General features: G+C 35.2%; 1 protein-coding gene across 4 annotated transcripts in view; it reads left to right on the top strand.

Moving 5' to 3' along the window:
• The window catches only part of LOC121410917 (glutamate receptor-interacting protein 2-like), a 64,772-nt gene that overhangs the window by 2,845 nt on the left and 38,753 nt on the right, over positions 1–23,174 (top strand). For 2 of the 4 annotated variants that reach the window (XM_041603302.1, XM_041603304.1), the window contains exons 2-3: positions 2,850–2,986; positions 22,679–22,753. In XM_041603302.1, the coding sequence (XP_041459236.1) occupies positions 2,905–2,986; positions 22,679–22,753 (157 nt within the window). In that variant the 5' untranslated portion in view covers positions 2,850–2,904. Of the gene's footprint in view, positions 1–2,780; positions 2,987–19,191; positions 19,723–22,678; positions 22,754–23,174 lie in introns of those variants that run through there. The other 2 variants (XM_041603303.1, XM_041603305.1) reach the window with 2 other exon arrangements.

Raw genomic sequence — 23,174 nt, 5'->3', positions numbered from 1 at the left:
TTTGGAACCCCCTTACTGTTTGAAACAGCATTCATGATGTTGGTGTTTTTCGAGACAGAATTTGAACATGGAGGAAGGATAGACTGATACATTATGTAGGCCTATTCATATAGGTTTTCTTCATCCATAACTATTGTTTAAAACTGATCAGGACATCCTATTCTCTTTCAGATTAGGAAGTAATTGCTGGTCATCTGGTTCTTGCTAATTATCTCCTGTGTCTGTTGGTTGTCCTGTTGCATATGTTTCAGTGCGTAATCAGTGTTATTGACCCCTGTCATGAGTCCACAGGCAAAGGGTTTGTGAGCGGAAATCAGAGGTTGAAATCAGCTGCTCGGTTACATTGGTGTGATTTAATTTTGATGTGTGGCATAATTGCTCACTTTTCTTGGATTTGAATGAAGTTGTTATTTTAAAAGACTTTTCAAAGTAGCCTTCTTTGTTTTAAAAATGATTTGTATGGAGAATGAGAGGAAGTGTTCTTTCAACTTATGTGGGCTATATTATTCAATCTTGGAATGAGAAAAACAAACCATGTAGGCCTAAATACTTCAAAGGAAAAAGATAGCCCTATATCTAGCTCTTTGGTAAACTTCATTCCTGTTTATATTCTGTTGCAAATCTGGTTGAGAAAAAACGTCAAGGCGAATCAGTGTATGGTCTTTGCAAGTGCAACCCATTTATAGATAGCCTCATTTCAAGCAAGAGCATGGTTAAAATGACCCTCCAATGCTGAGTTCAAAAGCAGGATGAATCTCGGCATGATATACTACTGAACTCTGAGAGGTCAGGCAGATGCATGATCCCATGGTTATCATACCATTATGAGTGATATGAATTATGACTGGATACAGAATGGCACAGGTCAGCTGTTGATCACAACATGGACCTACAAGAACCCAGTATCTTGACAGTATGAGCAGATTTCATTGTTTGAGGTTCTTCTTTAGCCTATATAGATTTTTTTTAATCATAAAATAGATTTCCTACAGATCATGCCATGATTCATCAATATACTTGAAGTGCCAACCTATTGCTCCAAACTTTTTCAAGGAAATTTGTATTATGGAGTTTGTCTGATATTTTTTTTGTGGAATCAGAAATATTTTGGTAAGACTTTTCGCGAAGGTTGTGCCTTGAGCGGCTCCCAACAGAACAATGTAGTTTTGGCATGATCAATGGCAACCTATGAATGTTTGCTCTCTGTAATTTGTGGCCAGAGCTTAATTTTTCCCAGGTGTTTGACTGGTGTTCTAGTGGTTTGGTTTTATTTCATATTAGAGTAAAAGAGAGGGAACACATGATCCTACAATGTAATGCTGAAGTTACTGCCGGAGTTACTGTTTGATTATTTTACTGGGCTACTCATCGATGTGATGTGCCTGTCTCTGCTGATAAGCCGTCAGTTGCTGAAGATGTCATTTCTAATCATCCAGGCTTTCTCTCCAAACATTCAGTAACATAGTTTTCATTTGCTTCATTGCATACCTGTGATATCTCCTTTTATAATTGAGGGACCTTTGTTCAAACAGCAGCATACACCCAATGTCATTACACCTTTGGGCATTCATGAATGTATGGAAATCGCTTCTGTTGCTACTGCTGCTGACGAAGAGGCAATTTAGGGATTAAGAAAGTGACCTCACTGAAGTCAAAGCTTTTACTTGGTCTTGAGTGATGAACTAGGCGTAGGCCAGCGGATGGATGGAAAATGAAGCAGCTAACAAGGAGATGGTCTTGGATAAGGGATTCTTTGTCATTAGGGATTGGTCATACATGCTGAATGCATAGTTTGATGACATCCCATAGGCCTACATGAAGTTTTTCTGGATTTGAATTTTGTTTTGTACAACACCTACTCTGCTCTATACTTTGTAGACTCAGTTAAGTTTGAATGCATGGTGATGTGTGAAGGATCTGATCATTTCTAGATTGAGAAACCGATGCTGCAAGCAAGAAAAATAAGTGATATTGGAATATTTACTGGATTATTAGATAACGGACATAATCATCAATGTTAATCACCAATTTACATGTGCAGTTCTTACACTGTTTGACATCAGTCAAACTGAACTAGATCAGTTGATTGCCACCTGTGACATAGCCAACAAAGCTGAATATGACTGATATTTCATTTGAAAAAGAAAGTGTAAGCACATAACTTGTTATTTACCTGTGTCACAATTGCCATTGACCTCATTTTTTAGTCTGGAGGAAGTCTTTAATGTCGATGTGACCTTCTTGTGAGGAGAATAGTGTGCTCATGTGTATTTGTCAAACAAGTCTGAGAAAAAGTTGAATGCATGTGCCTCAGTCCCATCTTGCTGGATAACCTCTTAATCGCAGTCTTAATCCATCATGAACCTTTGATCTTCCGCTAAGTTGTGATTATGTCTGTTTGGTATTACCAGTAAACACTTGTCCAAGTAGTGATTACATTTCTCTGAACTACAGGATTTGTATTCTTACATGTACCAACTTTTTCTTCATGTTTGATTCTTGTTTTGAACATCGAAAGAAAAATAATCATGTGCTCTGTATATTTACGTTGATTTGCTCCTATTTGCTTTTGCTTGTCTGCTCAGTTGCTAATTTGAGGATACTCACTGTAATCTTGGATTTTGTGATGAACCTTGTCAATTAATCAGCTTTGAGTAGTGATTGTCTTTTTGACCTGAAGTAAGCTTAACTTCAAATTATTCAATGCCATATTTCAGTCTTGAATCTTTTAATATATTCCTCATCAATCTTACCTTTTCGGATTGCTATAATATTGCAAGTGATTGTGACCATCTTGTCTCGGCAACTGGGATACCAATACAACATTAAAACTTCATCTGAATATATAGGAGGTCCCTGAGACCGTAGTATATCAAGTGGAATATCCCTACCCCTGCCATCAAGATGCCACTGCGAATGAAGAAAGGATGGAATTGGCGCACCACCAAGCTTTCTTTGTGGATGCTTGACATTCTTCGTATGGATGGTAAATATTCATCTTATGTTTCAAGAATGTTGATATGAACTAACCATTTTATCTTTGATGTAACCTGGGCATCCATTACACAGAGCCTAGTGATTGATCGTATAGTTCATTTGTATTATTTATTGTACATACATACATGTAATGTGATGATCAATGATTTCAATCATTGGAGTAAGCCCTACAGCCAGTTATGAGCTTTGTGTCATTGGGCCCCCCTGATAGTATTGTGGCATAGCCAAATTTCTCTTTTATAATTTCATTTTTGCTAGTTGATTTAATAAAATGCTAGAAGTCAGAATTTTGTCAGTTTTAACAATCATACCATCATTTGTTTCAAGTGTTGATTGGTTACTATTGATGATTAGATATCAGTTGACAATTCATAAAATGAAAAATATAGCCTCAACATTAGGTGGTTTCAGACCGCCTCGAAGTTCGCCAGTTCCAGGTATTCTCTGATCGGGAAATTTACCCCGATCAGAAAATACCAGGTATTTTGGTAATGTGAAAGCAAACTACGCGTAATCTCCCCGAAAGAAAATACCCGCTAAATAGTAGGTACTTGGCGAAATTACGAGAACTTTCGTGGGGATTTTTCCAAGGTCGCAGGTATTTTAGCAATGTGAAAGCAAATTACGGGAACTTTTATCCCAGCGTGTCGTCGGGCGCGGCGGCGTGGGTGGCTGCTGGGCTAGTGATTTTGAATCTCCCGCCTTGCCTGCTTATCAGACCACACTGTGCATGCTCTTAACTTCGGGAACTTATCCCGAAGGATGTGTTTCGGGGCGGCGTGAATGCAGGAATAATGAACGGGTATTTTTAGCCTTAAAAAGTTCTCATAATTTAACGGGGATTCTTGTGATCGAGGCGGTTTGAAACCGCCTACTCTTGCAAAACTAATTCGTGAACCATTTGGATGTAAGTACATGTACACCTTCCTTTTCTGTCCCATGTATGTAGTAGTTGCTGTTCATGTTGACATAGGCTTGTATACATAAAGTCCCATTCACATACAGTGTGAATGGGGCTTTAATCTCCCCTTCCCTAGTTCACCTCTGAATTTCCATAGCTCCAGTATACAGGAAGATGAGTGAATAGACATCCATCTCTATGCCCCAGTTCATTATGGCTTGACCATTATATCTTTTATCTGATCTGTTTTATAGTATGAGGAAATGCTACTTGGTCTCATCCATCATACTGATCAAGTATGATGAATATAGACAAGTCTCTTCTAAAAGTATCTGCATCACATCATATCAAAGTTAGCTCATCAAATTTAGTTCTTTATTGTGGTCTAGTAGGTTAAACTCATTCACACAAACTTTTGTGTTGGTTGGTTTCTTTGATAAAGTGAAATATTAGTTGACAAGTGGAAAAGTTAATGCGTTATGCAGTTCCTTGGTGATAAGTTTCCAATGGACTGCAAATTGAATTTGAAACATCAAGTCTGATTGGTTACTGAAACTGATCAATCTTGGGTCTTGTGAACAAAACGAGCAAGCAATCCATTGCAAATTTTATGATTGATTATCAGTCACTTTCCTGTTAAAAAAACCCATATTGTTTTGGTTATAAAGATGAAGAAAGATAAGCTATGTTCAGTGTATATGAATAATGAATGAGATCTCTACTTAAATATTTTGTTATTTATACAGTAATACGATTTAGATATATACTCTGAGTACAATACTCAATTTTGGTCTCTTTTAGCCCCTTGTGTGATCATGTGTATGAAGTATGTACGGACATGATTGTCAGTGGATTTAGATGTAGGGCTGTAGCTACATGTAGACCTTCTAAAAAAATATTTTTGGATGGTTTGAAAAAGGAAATGGGTATTGTGATGATTAGATATGGGGGCCATTGACAGTGCAAGCAAAAATTTGACAGTAGAAATAGGGCCGTCTGCACCATCCTGAGTTTTCAAATTTGCGCGCTATTTCTGATCCGGCAAATTATCCCGATCTGAACAATCTCAAGATTATTTGCAATCGAGACACAATTATCGCGTTAGTTTGTAGGATTAATCTCGAGATTGCAATCCCAAGTCAACTTGGGATTATTTGCAAAATAGCACGCTATTTTACGAATTATCGCGCTAATTCGTAGGTGCAGACGCAGTCGGGATTATATATTCACGGCGTCAGACCATAATGCATCGATGCTTCGCTCGAGCAGGAATCGCTCTTGTTGCGATGGTGGAGACGGAGTTTCTTGAATCACGAAGAGGGCCGATCGGGCTGAAATAAAATTAACTGAACATCTTGCCTGATCGGGCTAAAAAAAATTAACTGAACATCCTGCCTGAGTTTCAGGAAAACTTGGACATAAGGGTAATGGTGTATCACTAAACATCCTGCCTGAGTTTTGGTTCCCATGATCAAGGTCAAAAGTCATTTAGGGTCTGATAGGCGTATACATGATGTACAGATTCTGAAATACATAGTTAGTATTAACCTTGGCTGAATTTATAGGTTTATTCTCAATAAAAAAAATGTCATCAGTTAAAAATGAATATCATATACCAATATGATGAAAAAATATGGTTAGGAAAAACACAAAATTGTTTTTTACAAATCAACAAATGAAACAAAATTCGATTATTCTTGATAAATTAGTTTCCAGAGAACAAAAAACAAAGATTCCAAAATACACAAGAAGGAAATGGTATCTAAATTACAGTTTGGTCATATTATCACATGCATGTATGTTCAGCATGCATGACATTTCAGTCTCTATCTCATTGGTTGCTGATCGTTTTGAGACATTCATGGACACAGGATTTTTGATATCATTTGTTTATGCTCTACAGTCTATTTATACAGTGAATGACAGTATGATATCTCAACTCCATGATCCATATTTAATCTTTCAGTGACCTTCCCTACTCAGTTCTATTGCTATTTTCATTTGAATAAAAAACCTCAACAAACTGTAGATGGGTTTGATCTCCATTTTGGTTATTTGAATGACTCTTTGTCTTCATTAACAATTTAAATTAATCTTTAATACAGTATGATTCATTCATTTGCACCAAGAAGCTAGTTACATACAGTGTATTCATGTGAGTCATTGACTCAGTTGTGCATGTTCTGAAATCTGGTTTTACTTAAAGTGATCATTTCACTTTGTTCTGATTTGAAAAATTATCATTTTCATTCTTTGAAATGGGCTAAACATAAAGGCTTATAGTGTAAAATTACCATCCCAAAAATTTCATAGTATCATATCTACAGGAACAATTTTAAAACCTTCAAGAATAAACCAAAGTTTGAAAAAATTTGGAGTTGGTTTCAATGATTTTGTGTATACAGAGAATCTGTGCACTTTAACCCATTAAAGTACACAACCAAAGAATCAAAAGTATTTTATAATGACTTTTTGTGGTCATCATTATAAAGGGGAAGTAGTACTAATCAGATATATAACTTCACTTTTTAAAATAGTGATTAGAGTTTCAGAAATCAGCTCTCAAAAATGACTTATTTTCATGGCATATTTCTGCCTTCGTCCGTCCTCTGGCGAGCTCCAGCTGAGTCACACCAAGAGCAGTGAGCAGCTGAGCTGACAGCAGCCCATTAAAGACGATCTTTCCAATCAGCGTTTTTTGCTCTTAGAATTGTTTATTCCTCTCTAGATTGGTCTTATTACATAGATAAAAGTTTGAATTTTCTGAACAGTAAAATGAAATGCACATTTAACATATTTTGGTAACCGATATTTAGCTTAGAAAAAAATATTTGTTTTCAAGAAATATACGTGAATAAACAAATCATATTTTCACTTAGAAATCATGCTTGCACCACATTGATATTATTATCAATATAAAGCATAGACGTTCGTCTTCACAACTGAATAAAAATTATGAAATTTAATTACGTAGCAAGTTCAGGAACCACAAAAAAACACGGCAATATCCATCGCAAATGATTGGAATTGCAGTTGGATTGCCGATGCATTGCGAGGCAACAGCAGCGAACGCACTTTGTTTATATATCATTATGAACCCGACAGAGATATAGCCACGGTCTATGGACAAATCTGTACGCACACAGTTTTTTATGAGTGCGGGGATCCTGGTTCGAAACTCTGATTTTTTGGGGGGTCAGGATTTTTTTTTTAAATTATATTCCTTCCCTGTTCCTACCAGCTCTTTTTTCTCTTTTTATTTTCATGTGAGATTCTATTCAGTCCTGTATTTATCAAATCTTACTTAATTGCTGCTTTTTATTTTCAAGTTAGATTATTTGGGCAGCGACTCCTACCCTCACGGTAGGCACTTAAGAACCAAGTTTGAAAGGACACTCGTAAAATTACGTCACTCTCGCCGATGAATATTCATTAGATCGTGGTCGTGCGTGTTAACTCTCTGCATGCATGCACTCAGTGTGTATTGAATAAGCCTGAGTCGAATCAATTTTAAAATTGGTGTTCGATCGATGTCATCGAACACCGGTGCAGATTTTGCAAAATCGGTGCATCGAAAAAAAATAAAAATACGTCGGCCAGCCGATTCGTTTGGATCACACAATCAATCATGAAAATATCAGTAATGTCCAACTTGACTACAATACTTACTTGATTTCTATTGCCCCCCAAATGAAACCGATTGTGTAATTATGATGCCTATTCACCATTAATTTGAAGTTTATTTCGATCATACTTCGAGTCTTACTCGTCTGCTCGTGCTGAGATAATTTATGCATGATGAATTCATGAATGGAAGTCATGGCCATCGATCGTGCATGCGCAGTACGGTACTGTTCTTTAATCAAACCAGAAAATGGCCGGAGATTGACGCGATCAACGTAAAATAAATCTTGCTTTCATGAACAATATTAATATAATGACCACAGAACATTATTTAATCGTAATATTTAACAATAATTTGCATATGATAATCATTAATATGAATTTAGAGCTTGATGTAAAACGTTTGTATTTCGTTTCAATTTTCAATGGCGGACATCTCATGACGATCGACTTGAGTCGAGAGAGTGCACTTGTCTAATAAAAAAATGATCACATCAGGATTGATTCTCGAACATTGCCTACATTCAAAAACTTTTCAAGATCGTAATATAACCATATAGGAAGCATTTTACATGACAAAACAGAGAAAATTGCGTTTGATATTTTTTTCCCATCAATTTGAAGCTAGTTTGTGCCCAACTTTGGGCTCTGATTTCATGAATGGAAAATATGTCATACGTCATCGAACACGCATGCGCATTGTGCTTCTTTTCTTGGAGCTCGGAGAAGACGTCCAGAGATGGAATAACAAAAGAAATAATGCCAGTATTAATTCTTCCATATGAACATAACATACTTTGCTGACATCGTCAATATTCTTAGTATGACCATAAAATCTTGTTAAATCGTAATTATATGAATTTAGGGCTCGATTCGAAACATTCGTATTTATTTCGATCGCATGCTCAATATTATTGTCCCTAAAAAAAATGGATTGTCATCATCAGGATTAATTCTCGAACATCGTCATAACTCATATTCCACAATCTTTCCTCACAATCGTTATATCAGCATTGAATAGCAATTCAAATGACCATCCAGAGAAAATTACGTATTTATTCGCATAAATTTATTTGGAACTCATTTTGGAGCCAACTTCACAATCTCAGGCAAGTTATAGCGCTCTCCGTTGGTTGCACTTGTTTGCTGGCGCTGACAAGCACGCCTGTCGTTTCGGGAGAGTGAGTGTACGGGGCTGCGGACGGGGCTGGTGAATGCAAGTCTGGACTGCGAATGCTAGTTGACCGAAAATCATTCGGATCGACTCTGCGTGATTCATGTCTTTATTATTGTTTCACTTTAAACTTATATGTTGTCATCTGCAAATATCATTGTTGAAGATATTTTGGGAAGAATTCTGCATTGGTCCCCGGCCTTTTTTTGTGTGTTTTGTGGTCATGGAAAATACAAACGAACTTTGCTCTGTCATCTGCTTGTGCAATGCTCACCCGGCTAGCTAACGCCAGCGCATACCGTCAGTGCGTAGTAGCGCATCGACGCGATGGCCGGAGCAAATTTTTTCCCGCCTTCAATATTCGATGTTCGATCGAATTAAAGCTGTCGAACACCGGTTTTCAAAATAATCGATTTGACTCAGGCTTAGTATTGAACACGCACGACCACAATCTAATGAATATTCATCGGCGAGAGTGACGTAATTTTACGAGTATCTTTTCAAACTTGGTTCTACGGTACTGACTGGACTGGAGCAACACAATGACGACTGCAGTAGACAAAATCGGTCTTTACAGTCCACAATTCAATAAAAACGGGCAAAGGAACACAGTTCTGATTCACATTTGGTCTGAAGTTGTCGAAAACAGAAATTGAATATCACATTACATGAAAAAAAACGGTAAATTCGGAAGATATTGAACAGGTCAGTAAGGTGATTCAGTGCATGATGCACCGAGAGATGATGAGCTCGTCAATTGTGTGACATCATTATTCTCGACCATTTTCGCTGCGTGATTGTCGGTTTTGGGGGCTGAGAAGGGTGTCTAATAATTTAATTTCTTGCATTTCCACGACATCTATAAGACTTTTTAGCGATATATTTGTGCATAAAAAGACAATACCTTTCCATCCATATATAATTTGTCTGTAATCATCACTTTCGTGAATTTTCTTCGTGTGTATACTTTAACTCTAGATGAACACAGCATGACCTACACACAGTATGTACAAGGTATACACTAAATTTACAGTGCAGCTAGTAATAGTGTGTGTATAGGAGATACACACAGCAGACACAACAGACTTTTGAATTGGAGAAAACTGGTAAAGCTCAACCCGTCTACTAGACGGTTCCAATAATCAGGCTAATAAATTTCTTGTATCTAAATCAGAGTTTTTGATTCTATATCGTGGTCTGCTTCAGGTTTTTTTAGGACAAATACAGGCACTCATACACATGTTTTATCTCAGTTCAAGAATTTTGTAAAACAGCTGCTCACAAAGTGAAATGATCCCTGTAATACTTAGGCCACAGTCATTTATTTCCAGAGAGTTATGATTTCAGTTGCAGATGAGCTGATAAATTCAACCTGTACTATTGAAAATTTATATCACAAATCTATAGTTAAAGCATAACTTTAGACCAGGGTTTAATTTCAACTAGAGTTTCAAATACAGGCAGATCAAATATGTATCTTTTAGCTCATCCGGCCTGAAGGGCCAAATGAGCTTATGCAGTGGCGTGGCGTCTGTCGTTTGTCGTCCGTCCACAATTTCAAAATGCTTCTTCGCCATTTAAAGTCCGATTTCAATTCTGTTTGCTTTATATAATAGCACTACAGAGAAGTTTGAAATATATTAAATATGCTAATTTATGCTCATTTTTCAAAAATCACAAAAAAATTATTCTTCTTTATTTGTTGACCCATTTCAAATTTTTAGCTTCCATCTGTTAGAGATTCATGAGGTTCACCAAACTTCTACACAGAATTTTGAAATTTTGACCAGAACTATTTTTATACTAATTTATGCGAAATTACGCATATTTTTAAAAATTCACATAAAATGCTTCTTTATTTGTTAACCGATTTTGATTTTTTTTTCCTTCCATCTGGTAGAACTTCATGAGGTTCACCAAACTTCTACACAAAATTTTGTCTAGAAAATTATTTATGCTAATTTATGCAAATTTATTCATAAATCACAGAAAATGTTTTTTCTTCTTCATTTGTTGATCAATTTCAATTTTGTTTGCTTTATATGATAGCTCGAGGGGGTGATACAAAATTTCAACACAGAATTTTGAAACTCATTAAATATGCTAATTTATTCATATATTTTCAAAACTCACAAAAATTAGCTATTTATTTGTTGATTGATTTTGATTATTTTTGTTCCATCTGAGAGCTACATTAGGTTCACCAAGGTTCTACACAGAGTTAAGAAATTTTGACTAGAAAATTATTTATGCTTAATTTATATGAAATTTATTCATAGATCACAAAAAAAGCTTCTATGTCATTTCTTCATCAATTTCAATAATCCTCAATTTATGTCACCAATATAATTCACTACAGTGTCAACTGGGCTGAAATTGTGTTAAATTTCGTTGCGAGGTGCCGGATGAGCTCCACATCATTGATGTGCTAGTTTTTATAAGTGTCATTGAGTGTTGTTGGTTATGGGTGATAAATCAGTCTGGGCATGGAAGCTTTACAGTATTAATCACCAAGTTTACCACTCATATTAGAATGTAAAATAGAGTTTAAAAATAATATGAATAATATTCCACAGATAATTTGATCTACATGATCTACATGTATATATCATGCAAGAGAAAGTGCACTTCAGATTGGCTTCTCACAGTAGCATTTTTTTAATGAAATCATTTATGTAGTGATTCTCCTACATATAGGATGAGTGAAGTGGATGGCTCAGTTGGTCTTTTGCACATTTCTTATCCTTAACCTCCTTGCTAAACAAGATTTTTGTCCTTAAACTGTTGTAAATTTTAAAATATATATTTTTTCATGTGTATCATATTTTTTTTTTTTGGGGGGGGGTAAGTAGAATGTACTCCTGCATTTGCAAATTTATGTTTCGACACAGACACAGATTTAGAGTTTGAAGTTGGTAGAACTGAATGTGACACAACAAATTTGATCATTGAGACCTCAAACCTATTTCTCCCTGTATTTGGAAATCATATCTATGATTTCATTATGATTGAGAATGAATAAAAACACATTTCAGACAAGTAATCTAAGACACCTGTAGTTCTCCCTTGCAATCTTCAAAATATGCATTCAGATCAGTAAATGATAATTAAAAAAAAAATAGAAACAAAGAAAGCTATTTTATATTAAAGGCAATGTGACTTTCAACTTCAAATCAAGTATGTAGTTCCTTGATTTGGGTCTTTACTCTTTTATTCATCCCACATGCTGCTTTCTGCTCAGCTTGATGTATTTAACACATGTTTTAAGTAAGAAGGCTATCAAAAGTGCAGTTTGGTTCAAGTTCATGTTAAACAGGGTTGACTTGAATGTATGGAAAGTGTTACCTGGATTTATTGAGTGAGAACTTGGACAACTTATCAAAGGTGAATTTTTTAAAGTAAGATTAGATCAAATTTCATGCCAGAAAATGCAACAATTTTATAGAGTAAGTTTTTAGTGTTGTTCCTTTCAAGAAGATTAGTAGGTATTAGCATTCATTAATAAGTATTAGTATGACCAGGGAAGTGTTATGTAGTGAAAATTTGAGTATGCACATCTAGTGGTGATACAACATTTGCCCTGTCAACAATTTCTCTGGGCTTTAGTTTCTCTAAGGTGTGGGGTTATGGTTAGGATTGCAATTGGGTTTTATGCTACATTGTAGGTTTAGGGTTAGGTTTAGGATAGGGTATATTGTTAAACCCGGGGTTGAAGTTGGTCATGTAATTACTGTGTTGAATTTACAGCTTAGCAATTGTCTCCGGAGCTAATGGCATGAAATCCATCAAATGTTACCTATTCTTTGATTGCAAAGATATTTAAATTCCCAAAGATAATAGACTTGCCAGTGATTATAGAAAAGCATTTGCAAATCAAAACACTGAAAAAAGTGTTGTATATTTTTTAATGACGGAAGACTGGATGAGTTCTGACCATTTGGTGTTTGAAAATTATTCTTTGTATTTATTTTGTATAAGGTCAGTGGACATGTAGGTATTCTACATCAACTTGTCACATAGATGAGAACATGGAAGCTGTTAATGTAGTCTAGATTACCAGAAGAATCAAATATATGCAATGTGAAGTATTGTTGGCATTTATCAGTTCATGCAAAGTCATAGCTCTAGTGTATTCCTAATCACTTTTCCTTTAAGGCCTCCTATAATCAAATCATGGCATCTTGCCGTTAAGACCTGGCGAGTCAATATCATCCTCTCCCATCAATGAACCCTTTTCAAATGTCCATTAATTCTTCTCTTTTGACTCTCTCTCTTGCTTACTATCTTCTCACACTCTACTCATTTTTTAAACTTGGCTTTGAAATAAAATTTATCAGCTTAGTGGGATTATGCTCGTAACAGTCATATCACTCAGTTAACAATCTCTGTGAAATGTAAGATCTTTGAGACATATTGGATCGGAGTTTCCTGAGCGTGGGGGCTGTGATTCTGGAATATATTTGTAATTTATGATTAAAACAAGAGATTGCTCTGAAGGAAAAAAGAGAGAAGGATATAGTCTGTAGGAGATGGATGTGTATGTGCCGTATATGAGGCGTCGCCATCAGAGATTTAGGGCGCGGCTGAGACTCGGTAAGGAGCAGAGGCTACCCACAATCAGAGGTACGTTTGATATTTAGTGAGGTCATTCTCAAGACTGGTGTTAATTTTACTTTGTCACTTTGCTTTAAGTGACAGTCATTGGTGTGACAAAATAAGAGTCTTGAGAGTAGGCCTACATGCGCAGTCTTCACTATTTATAAATTAGGCCCATGCATTGGCATTTTTGTCTTTCCATGACATCAAGACTCAGTAGTGTAATGAGAAATAGATGTTGAGGATGCAGGATATGGTGTAGAAGGGGAACATTTTTAGATAGTAGGCTATTTGTGCAAGCAAATTGAGCAATAAACGAATTTGACCTTTGTGAAATAAAAATATAATAAATGAAACAGATTTCAACATAATAATATCTAGAAAAATAATTTCATATTACCTTTTTTCCTTTCATTTACATTGTTTTTCCTCTGCCCTGGACCATTTTTTTGGTGCTGTAACATCCCCCACCCACCCCCAATTATACCGTGTTTACACATTGACTCGGCTCGGGTGTTGAATCCGCGAGCTGGGTTGAACACTGCGAAGAAGGGATCAGAGATCGCGTTTATACGTACATATAAAAAGGCGAGTTCAACACGGCTCGCGGATCTCGAACGGAAGAATAATTATGACGTCGCAAATTAAAAGCGGGAAATTCACCGCCGTAATCGAATCTTGTCCGTGCGGACAACAACAATGCCAAAAGTGAAAGCGCGCGCAGTGACCTGGTCAAGAGAGTTCGACACGGCTTTCTGTTTACACACGAAAAAATTGCCGAGTCTGACTCGGCTCGCGGGTTGAAACCTACGATTTTGGCGGATCTAAAAAGCCGTGTTCGACACGGCTCGCGGATCACACTGATCGCGTTTACACAGCATAAAATTGCCGTGTTGAGCACGGCTCGCGTGTCGAACCCCCGAGCCGTGTCACTGTGTAAACACGGTATCTGTAGACCAGTGTCATTTCTATACCATGGACCAATAAAATCATGTTAGAGCATGGCTGCCCAGTAAGCAATCTGCTGGTTTAGGAGTTGCCTGACTTATTTTTCAGATCATACATGCAGTCTTACTATTTGCTGTGTGCGAGTAAGTCAAAATTTTGTTGAACTTCCCCAGGAAGCATACAACATTTAGTTGTTTACAGATTGTTGTATGTCTTGAAAAGTATCTAAAAAAGTCCATAGTGTTTTTTTTTTATTAGTTTTGCTAGAAATGTTTGCTTTGTTGTATTTTAGTTTGCAAATTTGGAGCATAAGCTTTGTCCTTATGTCATGTAGTTAACTGTTTAGTCACCTTCAAGTTCAAAATCAGTCATAAAGAACTATTAAGATATAGATCTGGTCAAAGTTTGTAAGTTACTGTAGCAGACCTTGATTTTTCAACAAACAGAATGAAACCATTTTTGGAGATAGCAAATTATTGTTGCTCTGGTTTTTCTCTCCCCCCCCCCTGATAATGTTGATTGAAATACAAATGCATTCACAAGAATAGTTTATCTCATTATCTGTTTATTGTTGAGCTCCAAAAAAAAAACACGTAAAAAGGATGTCTTTTTCATGATAGGGCACGGTACGTACGTAACGTGATAAGGGTGTCAAAAACACAAAAATAGTGATAAAAGGGTATCTATTTCGCAAGGAAAATTATGTGTTTAGGGTCGACTTTGCGGGGATGATAAAACAAAATTAAAATATTTTATAAAGGATGTCCTCTTTGCCCCAACACTACGTGTTTAGAGTCCGATTTGCGCGAGGTGTTGTAGAAGGTGGGGTCGTACTAAACAAAATAAGGTAAAGCCGATGACCGAAGGACCCGTAACATTAAAACATTCCTGTACTTGTTTAGGGGTTCATTTCAGGGAATATTGCCAAGAGTATCGTTTTGTTTCCAATACTTGTTAAGGGTAGGGTTTCACATGCCAATACTTGTTAAGGGGTGCATTTTCAGAATATAGAAATTACGTGTTTAGGGTGCTTTTCGAGACCCCATGGTTGCGCATGGTATCCACTCGTGAATGGAAGTGACCCCCCGGTGAAAATGGCTGTAAGAATGGTTTTGTTAACTTTTGACCCCCTGCTTGTAGTTCAACAGAATAAACTGTTCACACTCTAATTTGCTTCAAGGGATTTTGAAAATCCAAACTTTACACTGCATTATGTCTTGCTTTTAAGATTCAGTTTATAAACATTTTTCTTGAGCCTTGTAATATGCTGCCATACCAACTCAAGCACAGAAAATACCTGGTGTTTCTTTACTTGGAATTCTAGAAATTACCAGGTATTTTGCCTGAGTCAAATTTAAGAACTTGTAAGAAATAAACCCAGCATACATGGTGTTGCTGCTTTTAAAAAAAAAATCTCCAAAATATCTTTTTGCAGTGTGAAAGCAAATGAAAACATTAGATTTGAGGCATGAAGAAGGTGTGTCCTTTGTATAGGAATGTGAGTCCTTAGGGGCCTGTTCTAAAAATTATGAATATTTTTCCTGCTTAGGTGGGTCTTAATATGCTTTTTTCAGAGCCTTGTAGAAGGTTTTACACTCATGATTGGGTGATAAATTGACCAAGTGTGATAATACACTTGTTAGCAAATATTTGTGCAACAGGTTAATCTGATTTGACAAAAACACCTAGGCCTACCTTTTATTAAATCTAACCTGTAGGAAATAAAGGAAAATCTGAAGAAATTATTTTCAGTTTTAGTTGACCATGTATGGGCAAAGTATGAACAGTGTAATTCAGGCTTACATATTTACAGTATATCAAGGGGGGGGATAATGGTACTGGTGAAATTGAAAAGAGTTCCATAGAAATGAACACTTTGCACTCTGCTTTGTATGAACTTCTCTCGAGAACCATGCAATAATTGCTTGTAATTGTTATAATTTCACATCAATTTACAATGGACAAATTCTTTTCATTTTCTGCATTTCTGTGGAAATAATAACCATATAAATTTTCATACTGCTGAACCAGACCTGTTTACATTGCTTGAAAAACATTCAAAACGATATTTTAGTTTTTCTAGAATCCCATACAAATTGATGTTGATGTTATTGTACGTAATCAATGGTTTAGAAAGATGGAATAAAATTATTGAAATTCATAACTAATGTTAAGAACAAAAGTTACTTATCAGTTTGCAACCCATAAGGTGGCTCCAAATTCAGTATTAGAAAACAAAAATACATGAAGGCATACCAATTCGTTCTTACCCTATAAAGTTTGCAAAAGTTTCTTGACTTAAAAAGCATGTACATGTAAACGCTATTGTAAAGTTATGACGTAAATTTCTATTATTTTATGACGATAGGTCTTTATTTGTATTTTTTGTGGGGAAGTGTTATTTCTATTCTGTACAGTGTAGGATATGCAATTTGAGGTCTGATGAGGCAGACTACCACTGTTACCTAAACTTTGTATTTATTGTATGACCTGGGATTTTAGGTCAACACTTGTGCCAATGCCTGACCTCTGTGTCCTCAAGATTAAGGTCACTAGGGTCAGAAGACCCTGAGGGGTGTTTAGTTGAATCACTTTGACAAGTGCAGAGGTTCTCTCTATCATTAGGGAGAGAGTTTTACTCTTTTTTTTTTAATATAAATTGTGAAATGCTCTATTTACAATGTATGCTCAAAGAGAAAAGATTTTCCTCTGAGGCTCAGGTGGTAAAGGCCTATATGGTTTTAAACATAAGTCTTCATGATTAAAACAGGTGAAATATTTTTATCCCTTTGAAATAAAGGTTCTTCCAACAAGCTTTAGTTTTGGCAGATTACACCCAATTGCGATAAATTGCCTGAAATCATGTAGTCTGGAGGGTCTGACATGATACATGTATGCTGCTGTACACAAATCATTTGCAATTAATTAATTTCTGTTTTCTCCTTCAAAATTTTTAATCTTCAAAAATTGTTGTCTTATTTTTCTAAAGGAGATGTATCCATTGACTATTAATATAAAGATTCTTGCTGAATGACATACATGAAGCCTACATATTATTATATCATGGGAACATGTATTCCAATGTTAAGGCCCTATTGCCACAGAGAACATACATAGGCGTAATAGTATTTTTTTGATAGATGTATATATATATTTATAAGTTATCCGCTTTTTTAACAAAACATTGCTGTTTATGAGCACTTTCATCATTTTGATAACTTTATTACATTGAAAAACATGAAATTTCCCACATTAAGAAGATACATGTAATTACAACCACAGTTTTGAAATGCTAATCCACAGTTTATGCCAGACCAAAATTTAGCATCATGATCACATGGGCAGTTCCATGGTTACGGAGTGACATTCAGAAACAAGTTTTTAGCATTCAAACAAAGATATCACCCATATGTAAATAGTTATTTGCGAAGAAATCATGGTACCTGACAGTAGTTGCTGAAACCCACTTTTCAAAATAATATTTTTTATTTTGATCCACTGAATTAAGGAGATATGAATATTGATAATCATGGTTACGGAGTGACGTAAAATGGACATGCATATTTGAGGAGAAAACATTTGCTCAAACTCTGTAAACTTTATTTAAATGGCTATCACAATGTTGAGTTATTGATTGGATTCTATGTTCTACATGTAGCTTTATTATGCTGCATTACATTAAAAAAATTTCATTAATTACAACTTAAAACATAAACCCATACCCAGTTACAGAGTGACGGAGTGACATCTGAAATATTCACATACAGGCAATGTAAAATGAACTTATATTTTAAAATTTTCTTTTGATATGATGTAAAATGATGACCTTCAGATTATCCAAAAGAAAATTTTACAAAACAAGCAAAAGTTTTCTGTTAAATTGAAATTTAGCAAAAAGCAATATATGTAGTCTCATGTACATATTTTTTGTATGGTTTAGATTCCCCTATAAGGAGATAGTAAGAAAAAAAATTGTGGCTAATTATGTTCCCCTTTTGTATTTATGAAATCCCGTATGTTTTTTAATAGAAAAAATTGATCCAGATTTAAAATAGAGCCAATATAAATTTTTGGAAAATGTCCACTTTTGCTTGGAATTGCCCACATGTAAACTGAGACCTTAGATCTGTGTATGAGTAATTCATAATTTACAGATTAAAAAAGCCTTAGTCCTGGATAAGTTTTGATCTCAAGCTTATCTTTTACAAGTCTAATCTGTTAATGCCATTTCTTGATCTCTGAGGTCAATTCATAGTTTTTCAAACCAAATATTTATTTTTGTAATTTTCATACAAACATGTGATAACATGACATCTTAGATCAAAGGTTTTTTTTTATAATCATGGAGAACATATTTCCTTTTTTTACAATTCTAGTAAATATTTTAGTTAAAATTCTATGTTAAATTGAAAAATGAATTTTTATTTCAAAAGAAAAAATTGATAAATTACATTTATGTCAAATTATGACATGTTTTAATCCAATTATTACAAAATTTATCATTACAGTGCACCTACATTTAAGTCAAATTATCAAGCCTACCTGGTACATTTTTTATTGAGATAATGATTAGCAAATGATATCCCATATCTCAGTATTTAAAAAAAGATACAGTTACTGATAATGCCACCCCCCCAAAAAAATGATATAGTTCATAAATATCTGTTTGTTGAAGGGTAAGAAATATTTAGTTACATACCAAGGGAATATTACCCCCCCCCCTGAATCCAAATCTCACTGGTATAGGACATGAACTTCCTCCCCAACTATGACTCGCTGTCTGTGTTAACCTTGTCACAATTATTGTCCAATTCTCTTATTAGGGATGATTGAAAGTTTGATTCTCTCTCCCCCTCCTCTCTGTCTCTCTCTCTGTGACAGGTTGTAATGATTAAACAGTAGTCACTCTCTATCCCAAAGCTCTGAAGGGCTACATGGTGCTGCAGACAGGTCCAAAATTATGAATAGGCCTATATGTTCTGCAAAGGTTATTTTGTAACTTGTGAAGTGTGAACTTTTGGATTAGAAGTACCTAGCTTGATCCAACTTGGGCGGAAAGATGCTGGCATTACATCTGACTGCCTCAGTTGATGTCTTTCCCTTGTGACATTGTACCGATACGTGAAGTGGCTCTGAAACGATTGCCAACATATTACTCTTCAGTTCATGTATTTGGCATTGTGGGTTGGGTGATTTATTTAATCTCATTGCAACTACAGAGACTAGATAGTTCCTTAACTACTACTATATTGGATTCCAAGGATCAAGTTACAGCTTTGATATTTTGAAGCTATAGAACTTGATTGAAGTGATAAACAATGCCTCTATCTTGGTTGTGATCTCAAACTTTTGATTGTCGGAAAAGTGAACTTGGACGGAATTATATCTTTTCCGATTTGCATCTGCCTTGTTTGTAAAAGCTAGCAAGGATCTGGACAAGTCATGTCTAAGACAAGTTGCTTTCCTAAATCTCGCAGAACAGGTTGGTATTTGGTGTGCATGTAATAATTGTGATGGTATTCTTCAACTATACTATGAGAACTAGATGGGAGTTCACATTTAAAAAAAACAATAATGGGAGTTCGCATCTTTTTAATAAAATGAACACACCCCACCACCAAACTTATAAAAGGTGTGTTTAACTTTCATCTCAGCTTGACTTTAATTTACAAACTGATGTATGACTAATTGAGAAATGCTCTATCAAAAGAAGTGATACTCTTCGCTCTGTTCAAACAATTCAGAAGGTAATAGGCTTAAAAGATATTGGGCCTACTGTTTAACTTTGATTTTTGATAATTGTTTTTAAAATGGTTCATCAATGAAGCATGCTGATTACATGTGGATAGAATTAGTTTTGTTTTTGTTAACAGTACTGTTAATTTTTCATTCATTGTGAGTACAAGATAATAAACCCCTATACAGTTCAGTAAAGAGGTATTGTATGCATGTAGGTCAGGACTAGGGGACCACATGTAGCTCTATGGCATTTGACTGTTTAATCCTGTTTTATTTGGATGAGTTATTCTGTACAATTGATGAAGATTTATTTTGTAAATAGGAGTGGCACTCATAGATTGTTACTATTATTAAATCTCATGGAAAAAATATCGCCAGTCGATTAGTACTCAAAGATTTTTAGTTTATGTTGCAAAGATGGCAGTGTCATATGGCATTAATTCTTTTTTAATATTTGTTTTTGAAAATGTGCTTAAATGCTGCAAGCTTATGTAAAATTGTACTGGTTCTGTTTGTGTTATCCCTTCAAATTTTACAGAAGTGGGTACTTTTATTTGCTTGCATCGTGCTACGTGGGGATAGGCCTACATGTAGATAAGCTCTTAGCACGATGACCTACTGTACTAGTTAATTGGTAATTGCCCATCATTGTTTGGGTATTAGTTTAAGATTTCTTTGTAAGCATTTATTGTTTTTCCATATCCCACTTGTTACTACCATATTTCTGAATTGACAGATTTGTATTAGCTTGTTTGTAAAAAAAAACATACAATGTATTGCATTGGTACAAGAGTTTATTAATGGTTTAAAGTTGTGATTAATCATGCAGTATTTTTAACAGGAGGCAGGAAGTCAGAATTTACACAATTTGATTGAGCATGCAGTGGACCAAGCACTACAATGTGACACAGGTCATGAACATTAAGCATATTGTACATTCACACCCCCTGTTAGTGATATTATGTTTGTGTAATTATGAACCGGCAGAAAGCTTATGCTTGCTCCTGCCCTCGCATACAACGTTTTTGAAATTTGCTTCCATGCTGCAATTATTCTTAAGACCTTTAAGAAAATCCCTGCAAAGTTCATTGTAAAAACAATTTTGAAAGTACCACCACCTCCAGGTAATTTCAGACTGCCCTGAAGTTGATCTATTTCTTATCTGGACATTTACCCTGATCAGAAAATAACAGGTAATTTTGGCAGTGTGAAAGCAAATTATATGTAATATCCCTGAAAGAAAATACCCGCTACATAGGTACTTGTCAAAATTACGAGAAATTTCGCAGGGATTTTTCCAAGGTCGCAGGTATTTTGGCAGTGTGAAAGCAAATTATGGTAACTTAGCGATTTTGAATCTCACGCATTGCCTGCTTATCAGACCATACTGCGCATGCTAGTAACTTCGAGAACTTTCCCTGAAGGATATGATTCAGGGCGATGTGAATGCGAAATAATCATTGAGTAGTTTTGAGCCTGAAAGAGTTCTTGTAATTTAACAGGGATTCTTTTGATCAAGGCAGTTTGAAACTACTTTCTGTGGGTATTTTATTTCGGGGATATTTGGAATAGCGGAAACTTGCTTTCATACCTTTGACTTAAGATTTGATCAGGATTCAAATTTTCTTTAATTTGTTATGTATAAAAGCAAATATTATAAGCCCGGCTCACACCTTTGTGTTTTAAGCTGTGTATTGCTGCAAAATATTTGGTTGCAATAACACTTTGTGTACAAGCTCATTGGAGCTATAAGGTTGTAATGATTCAGGTAGCAGCATAATGTACATTCTTTTATCTGCTGCCCAACTGGGCCAATACTACACATTATTCTATTAAAGTTTATAATATATTCCACATTTGATGATAGACACACCCTTATTCTCTTGAATGGGTTAACTATTTTTCAAAACCTTTATCCTGGCTTTTTGTGAAATGTAATGTGTGGAAAAAAATTCCCCAATCAGGATTCATCAATCATTTTTCTTTAATACACCTGAAATATTAGTACAATACAGCTTTCAGAGTTTTAAATTAAATTGAATTAAGTTAATATTCAATTATTTTTTAAATCTGTTAGAATAAAGTTACTTTGAATTTGTTGACTAATACTGTGTTCCTCTCTGTTTTAGATTTGAAAAATACACAGTCTGAAATAGTGTATGGTCCTACATCTGATTAATCATTACGTTACAAGATGACGAAAAACATTTCAATGATGTCATGACATGAAATATTTCAAGATCCCGATCATTCTTGATTTATGTATATATCCAATGGTATGCTGTAGCTCGCCGATATAACAGTTCAAGCTGTGTTACTGAATTGAGATCATTAGCAAGTTATGCTGACATTTATATGGTTGCATTAACAATTGTATAAAGAAACGTCAATGCATTGAGAACATGTTGGTTACTTTTGTTTGCATTTATATGGTGTGTTAGGTTTATATAGCCTGGTATCAATCAAATTTGCCATTGATTTGGATTTTGGACAAACACATAGCTGTTAATATGTCTTCTGTTCTTGTGTGTAAGGCCTTATATTATGTCTTATATGAATTCAAAAAGAAACTTTCCGTACTTTTTGAAAGAATATTCTTGTACTTTTTATCTCATCTTGTCCACATGCATGCAAAAAATTATGTCACTGCTTTTTGAAGTATAATTCTGATGATGTATTCTGTTATATTATCTTTTCAGATGATGACAGTCGCAAGGGAAAAGCCAAGACGTCTCAGGAGCTTGCATTGCAGAATGAGGTTTCTACAATACCAGGTACACTTTTTCTCTTTTTATGAAGTATTTTTTGTATTAATAGCATTTAGGAATATTGGAAAGTCCGAGTGCAGTTTGCCAGACCTACGTGTAATAAAGCCTTTTCCTTTAATAACATTCTGTGGCAGTAGTCTCCTTGAATTGCTAACAATATTTTAAAAGGATTAATCAAAGCAAGTGGGTGGATAACGGAGACTTTTTCAATGTTATGTTTCCTTTCCTGCTTTTATGATCATCACAATCTTATTTTTCCATGTCTCCGTGATATCCTCTGTCTATTAAATTCAGTCTTGCAAAACAATATCTCCATCAGCAAATAGTGTATTTATGTGTGCAGTACTCACATGTATCACATAACAGATAATTCCATGTTCTGATGAAAAGAGATGGAAGAAAACTTTGAAGTGGTGTAGTATGAATA

Source organism: Lytechinus variegatus, chromosome 3 (assembly GCF_018143015.1).
Source record: "Lytechinus variegatus isolate NC3 chromosome 3, Lvar_3.0, whole genome shotgun sequence".
Lineage (NCBI taxonomy): Eukaryota > Metazoa > Echinodermata > Echinoidea > Temnopleuroida > Toxopneustidae > Lytechinus > Lytechinus variegatus.
The sequence above is the reverse complement of the archived record's forward strand: the minus strand, read 5'-3'. Positions and strand labels throughout refer to the sequence as shown.